At 36.1% G+C, this 6,791-nt stretch overlaps 1 protein-coding gene across 1 annotated transcript in view; it reads left to right on the top strand.

The window, feature by feature from the left end:
- LOC106884071 (serine/threonine-protein kinase Nek10) overlaps nt 1–6,791 on the top strand; it is a gene marked incomplete at its 3' end in the record, with an annotated part of 42,567 nt that overhangs the window by 20,639 nt on the left and 15,137 nt on the right. The window contains exons 16-19 of the mRNA XM_014935289.2: nt 810–977; nt 3,677–3,847; nt 5,307–5,448; nt 6,635–6,756. Coding sequence (XP_014790775.2) covers nt 810–977; nt 3,677–3,847; nt 5,307–5,448; nt 6,635–6,756 — 603 coding nt within the window. The remainder of the gene's footprint in view (nt 1–809; nt 978–3,676; nt 3,848–5,306; nt 5,449–6,634; nt 6,757–6,791) is intronic.

Raw genomic sequence — 6,791 nt, 5'->3', positions numbered from 1 at the left:
TATCTATCTACTTATCTATCTATCTATCTATCGAGATATATATATATATATATACTCTGTGTTAAATTAAGGAATGGTGACAAGTGAAAATTCTGTAAATAGTAATTATAAACTTTACGCTTATAAGTGTTCACCATATATATTGATTATAGGAAATAATCTAATATTGGGGCATATAAGCCCTCAGTGGAAAAAATGGGTATTGGTACATGTAGGAATCAATCTATTTTTTTTTTCCATTGACACTAGCCAAGGCTGAAGGGAGACAATCGTTTACCTTTGTGGTGCTTTGGTGACCGCAAGATGGCAGCACAACCAAAGATCAATGAACAGTGGCAATGAGAGATAAACACCTAGGGTTTTACCCTTAAAAACAAGGCTTTACCCCACCTCCATTTTTTAAAGAAGTCTTAGGCCAGCAGTGTTTGGGGGCTGAAGATACGCCATAAGGCTAAACCCCTTATGAGCAAGAAACTCAGGGTAACCCCATAAACTTTAAGCGTATAAAATACTATTATTATTATTTAAAGAATATATATATATATATATATATATATATATATACAATGGGCTTCTTTCAGTTTCCGTCTACCAAATCCACTCACAAGGCTTTGGTCAGCCCGAGGCTATAGTAAAAGACACTTGCCCTAGGTGCCATGCTGTGGGATTGAACCCAGAAACATGTGGTTGGGAAGCAACCTTCTTACCACACAGCCATGCCTGATAAACAGACAGACAGACAGACACATACAGTTTAATTTCAGATCAACTTTAACCTTTGAACACTCAGATTATATTTGACTTTTCAGAAAAATTCCTTTCGAACTCTACGCTTCCTCTTCAGTGTGGAGAGGAACCGACGTCTGTTTAAGCGTTTGTTACCTGCAGAGCTCTACGAGATGTTTATTGATGTTGGTCACTACAATAAGAAACTGGACAACTATGAGTTCCTTGGGAAAAAGATAAACAACCTACCTGTAAGTTAATTTCACTTCACTCCTTGTTTTAGTAGTAGTAGTAGTAGTAGTAGTAGTAGTAGTAGTAGTTACTGCTATTGTTGTTGTTCTTGTTATTGCTGTTGTTTTTGTTGATACTTTTGTTGTTTTTTGTCGTTGATGTTGTTCCTGCTGTTGCTGCTATTAAGACATTAGGTTGTGATTTAAGGGAGTTTCAACTACAATTTCTAGTAGGTTAAGCAACCTCTTAGCAACTCACACATTGACTGGTAACTTATTATTATTTTTTTTCTTCTTTCTTCAAATTTTCTTCCATTTCTCGCCGAGTGATTTCCGTACACCTAGGGCAGAGAAGCTCATTGTATGCATTCCCAGTTTACACACGCAAATTCACAGCTAAAATATGTATGTAAAAAAATTAATAAACAAATAAATTCGTGAATGGATGTTTTTTCACAGCCATAATGCTCTTCTCAGTACATGAGTCGTTCCAGTTAACATGATTTTTTGCACTACCTGTAGGGATGGTAGGCCTGGTATCATTTTCAAATAGGTTTCAGTACTTTTTTTTATAATTCCTAGAGATCCTACAATCACTGGTACAGTAGTTGCCTTGGGATGCCACATTTTTTCAATTTCTATTAGCAAGTCTATATTTACTGATCTTGTCAAATTCTTTCGCTGCTATATTGTGATCACAAGGAATACTCATGTCAATTAATAAACACATCTCTTTTGTCTGATCTTTTATAATGATATCTGGTTTATTAGCTTTTATAGTTTTGTCAGTATATACGGGGAAGTCCCAGAGAATCAACACATTTTCTCCCTCAGTCACAGCTTCAGGATGGTGTTTATACCATTTGTTATATTTTCACTTAGCATGTGATATCAAGGCAAGGAGATAGAAACACACACACAATGACAAAAACCAATTATTAATATTTTGTATACATTTAATGATATGCATGTTTTGAGTGGTTATGTAATGAGTGATTATGCAGTTGTCTACTCATTATGTAACTACATGAAACATGCATATCATTAAGTGTATTCAAAATACCACTAATAGGTTTCTGTCATCATTAAAATATTATTGGAATTGCATTTCTTGCAATCAAGCCTACCCCTGCTTGGTTAATATAATTATAACACAATATGTGTATAAGAGTAGAATATTGATCTAAATATTGAGTCTGAAATATCTGATAATGTATACCATATTAAAGTAAACAATATATATATGTATATATATATATATATATATATATCTCATCATCATCATCGTTTAACGTCCGCTTTCCATGCTAGCATGGGTTGGACGATTTGACTGAGGACTGGCAAGCCAGAAGGCTGCACCAGGCTCCAATCTGATCTGGCAGAGTTTCTACAGCTGGATGCCCTTCTTAACGCCAACCACTCCAAGAGTGTAGTGGGTGCTTTTACATGCCACCTGCACGAGAGCCAGTCCAGCGATACTGGCAACAACCTCACTCGAATGATTTTCTAACGTGCCACCAGCACAAGTGCTAAAAGGCAACGCTGGTAACGATTACGCTCTAATGGTGCTATTTACGGGCCCTGATAATGTATGCCATATTAAAGTAAACAATATATATTTAGGAAGAGCATCCAGCTGTAGAAGCCATGCCAAAACAGAACTTGATGCAGTCTTCTGACTTGCCAGCTAGTGTCAAGCCATCCAACGCATGTTAGCATGGAAGGAGGAAGTTAAGTAATGATGATGATGATGATAATGATATATATATTTATATGTATGATGGACTCTCCCATTGCTTTTGATGTATGAGGATTTGACAACCTACACTTTCTTTGTCAGTCGTGGTGTTTATGCCAAATGTGGCATTTGAGTCCTGCTAGCAATTTGGAAAGAAGCCTGCAGATGTTGCAAGTATGATGATTACGGGTTAGGGCAGTCAGTATATTTGCAGCTGCTCTTCTCCTTTGTCTTGCATCCCTTAACCTGTTAATGCTGGTTGAAACTATGTCTTATAAACACACATACACACACAGAGGTTGTGTGGTAAGAAGTTTGCTTCCCAACTACATGGTTACAGATTCAGTCCCACTGCAAGATACCTTGTGCAAGTGTCTTCTACTGTATCCCTTGGGTCAAGCAAAGCCTTGTAAGTAAATTTGGTAGACGGAAACTGAAAGAAGCCCGTCATGTATATATACGAGGGGTGTATGAAAAGTCTTGAGCCTCAGAAAAGCAAAACATGGTACAAAACTTCTGAGGTAGGTACAAGATTTCAAGGCTCAGAGGCCTTGAAGGCTCAAAACTTTTCATACACCCCTCGTATATATATATATATATATATATATGTATGTATGTTTGTGTTTCCTTGTCTTGCCGTCATTTGATAGCTGTAGAATGATTCTACAAGAATATGTCTGACCATGAGGAAATATTAACTTGCTTGGAAACATGTGAGGGTTGGTGACAAGAAGGGCATCTGTTTGCAGAAAATCTGCCTTGCTAAACTTTGTCTAACCCATGCAAGCATGGAGTAGTGGACATTAAAATGATGAGGACTATGATGATGATGATGACATACATACACACAGACAGATACACATACATGCACACAGACACACATGCACATGTGCACATGTTCACATATACATATATATCCTTCTTATATATTCTCAACTGCTGTTAATATCTGTACTGCATAGATTTCTGTCATGTTTTCCAGCCTGAAACCATTGCAGACATCAAAACCAACTTACAAGAAACTGACCAGAACAAAAAACCCAACTATTACATTGGCGATTATGCTGTGTTTGAACTCCTGGGCAGTGGTGGTTTTGGTTCAGTATATAAGGTGAAAAAAGCCACTGGTCAGTCGTTTTTGGCCCTGAAAGAAGTGAGTGTAATCTCTCTAGCTCTCTCTCTCTCTCACACACACACACACACACACACGCTCTCTGTCTCTGTCTCTCTCTGTCTCTGTCTCTCTCTCTCACTGTCTCTTTTGTTCTCTCTCGCTCTTACTGTCTCTCTTTGTTTCTCTTGCTCTCTCTCTTTCTTTCTCTGTCTCTTGCGCCTCACTCTTTTGATCTTTCTCTTTTTGCTCTCTCTCATGCACACACATGCATGTGCAGCACAGAGAGCCATAGCAAAGACTGCAAGACATTCTATATGATGCTCTAAATGCTTCAATGTAATTATTAGCTGTGTAAATATAATTAGTACATGGGTAAATATAATTAGCATATATGTAAAAAAATTAGTAGATATGTAAATCTATTTAGTATACATGTAATTATAATTAGTAGTTATTGTACAGTTATGAAAATAAGCTTTGTTGAAATTGGTAAAGTGTGGTATCAGTGCAGTATGCATTAAATGAGATGTACTTACTCTATTCATAGATATAGATGATAAATAATTTTAATGGTATTTCTCTAAGTAAATACAGTTATAAATGATATGTGATATTATCATCATCATTGTTTTCATTTTTGCCCTTTAGCATTCATATTACTCTCTCAAATGTAATGCTTATCTATTCACATTGTTTTGAATTAGTTATGCATTTTCTCATAGCTTAGAGATTCCGATGAAGTGATTGTTATTTTTTTATAGCTGCTTCAGAGATTCAGTGACATATAGACGTAGCAATGTGCATTGAGCATACATTGATATCTACTAAATTGGTGTTAACAAATAGATATGAAGTAACGCAATTTGAACTATAATTGTGATGTCACCTATCCCATCTTTAGAAGGAATTCTATACTTGTTAACATATTCTTACTAGTGATGTGTGTGTGTGTACATACATACATACATACATACACACACACATATCTTTATAATGTAGGTAGTTAGGGTAAAATCCATGCACAAGGCTTTGATCGGCCCAAGGTGCCACACAGTAGGAACCATGTGGCTGGGAAGCATGCTTCTTACTACATAGCTATGCTTATGCCTATTATTAATATAAAAATTCCAAGCCTGTCACCAATACCTTTCTCAAGCAGAATTAGCAGAATTAATCATAAAGCTAATAATCATTGTCATCTGTTCATTAGAAATGTAGAAAATGTAGAAAAAGATAATTGATTGTAAAAATAACAAGTGCATATGCAGGCACGCACACACACACACACACTCATGCACACTCACACTCATGCACACACACATGCATACACACACTCATGCACACACGCACACACACACACACACAAATCCATCCATTCTGGTTTAAGTATTTAAATGGGAGGAATAACATTTTGGTGAAATTATTTGAACAAAGGTTCTTCATTTTTCAGGGCGATGCATTAATTTTAGAAAATTTTCTTTCATTTGTTGCGTTACAGATAAATTTACAGAATCCAGTTTTTGGTAAGAATGAGACAGAAAGATCCAATAGTATTGGTAAAATGATAAGTGAACTGAACATTATCAGAGAACAACTTCGACACCAAAATATTGTACGGTATTACAAGACGTTTCAGTTGGGTAAGTTTTGGGGATAAAAATATTTATAAAGACAAGATTTTCATATCTTTATTATTCTAATATTTTGGACTGTTACTTGATCTTTCTAAATGAAAATCATGTCTAACATTCATGGATATGCTTACAAAATCAAGAAACAACACAGCACCCATGGCGTTTAGAAACATTTTTTCACACTCAGAATTGCTGAAGCATGGAATAAACTACCTGCATCTGTTGTTAACTGTTGAAACACTACATCCTTCAAAAGTTCCATGCTTCTTTAAATTTGCCAACAGTACATCTGTTGTACCCCCCCACACCCATTTCTTTTTTTTTCTTTTTTTTTTTAAACTTTTTCTCTCTTCACTTCCTGTGCATATTTTAGTATGCTGGGCAAAATGCTTAGCAGCATTTTGTCATCTTTATGTTCTGAGTTCAAATTCTGCTGAGATCGACTTTGACTTTTATCCTTTTGGGATCAGTAAAATAGATACCATTTGAGCACTGGGGTCAGTTAAATCAACTAACCCCTTCCTACAAAATTTCATACCTTGTGCCTATCATCATCATCATCATCATCATTTAACGTCCGTTTTCCATGCTAGCATGGGTTGGACGATTTGACTGGGGACTGGCGAACCAGATGGCTACACCAGATTCCAGTCTGATCTGGCAGAGTTTCTACAGCTGGATGCCCTTCCTAACGCCAACCACTCTGAGAGTGTAGTGAGTGCTTTTTACGTGCCACCAGCACGAGGGCCAGTCTGGCAGTACTATATTTCTTTTTATTAAAAACAGGGAAAGAACAGACATAAGGTAGTGTAGAGTGGTATCTTGGAGTCTTTAATCTATACAAGAGCCAATATCTCTAGCACCAGTGGCATGACAGTATACATCCCACAATCAGAACCATTAACCTAACTTTGCCAAAAGAAAAAAAAAACCATCACTCACTCACACAGACATACGCACAGTAACAAAGATGGCTGGATTTCTCTGTTATTATGTTTATTAGATGATAGGGATTGAAGACAAGTGACAACATTTCTCTGCGCAATTTTTTTTCCAATAGTTTTACAATTCTGCAACCTTTCATATGATTTAGATTTCCAGGAAACAAAAGAATTATGAGAGGTTAAGAGAGACAGAGAAATATTGTTTAAAAAATACTGATGAAATGATTTTGCTATGTTAAACCTGCCAGGTCAGAAGTTATACATTGTCATGGAACTCATTGATGGTGCCCCACTAAAGGAACATTTTAACTCATTGAAAGAGAAAAGATGTCTGTTTGAAGAATCAAGAATCTGGAACATATTGATCCAAGTAAGTAATATATATATATATGTGTGTATATATAT

Source organism: Octopus bimaculoides, chromosome 18, assembly GCF_001194135.2.
Source record: "Octopus bimaculoides isolate UCB-OBI-ISO-001 chromosome 18, ASM119413v2, whole genome shotgun sequence".
Classification (NCBI taxonomy): Eukaryota; Metazoa; Mollusca; class Cephalopoda; order Octopoda; family Octopodidae; genus Octopus; species Octopus bimaculoides.
Note: the sequence above shows the minus strand (reverse complement) of the source record. Positions and strands in the feature narration are given on the sequence as shown.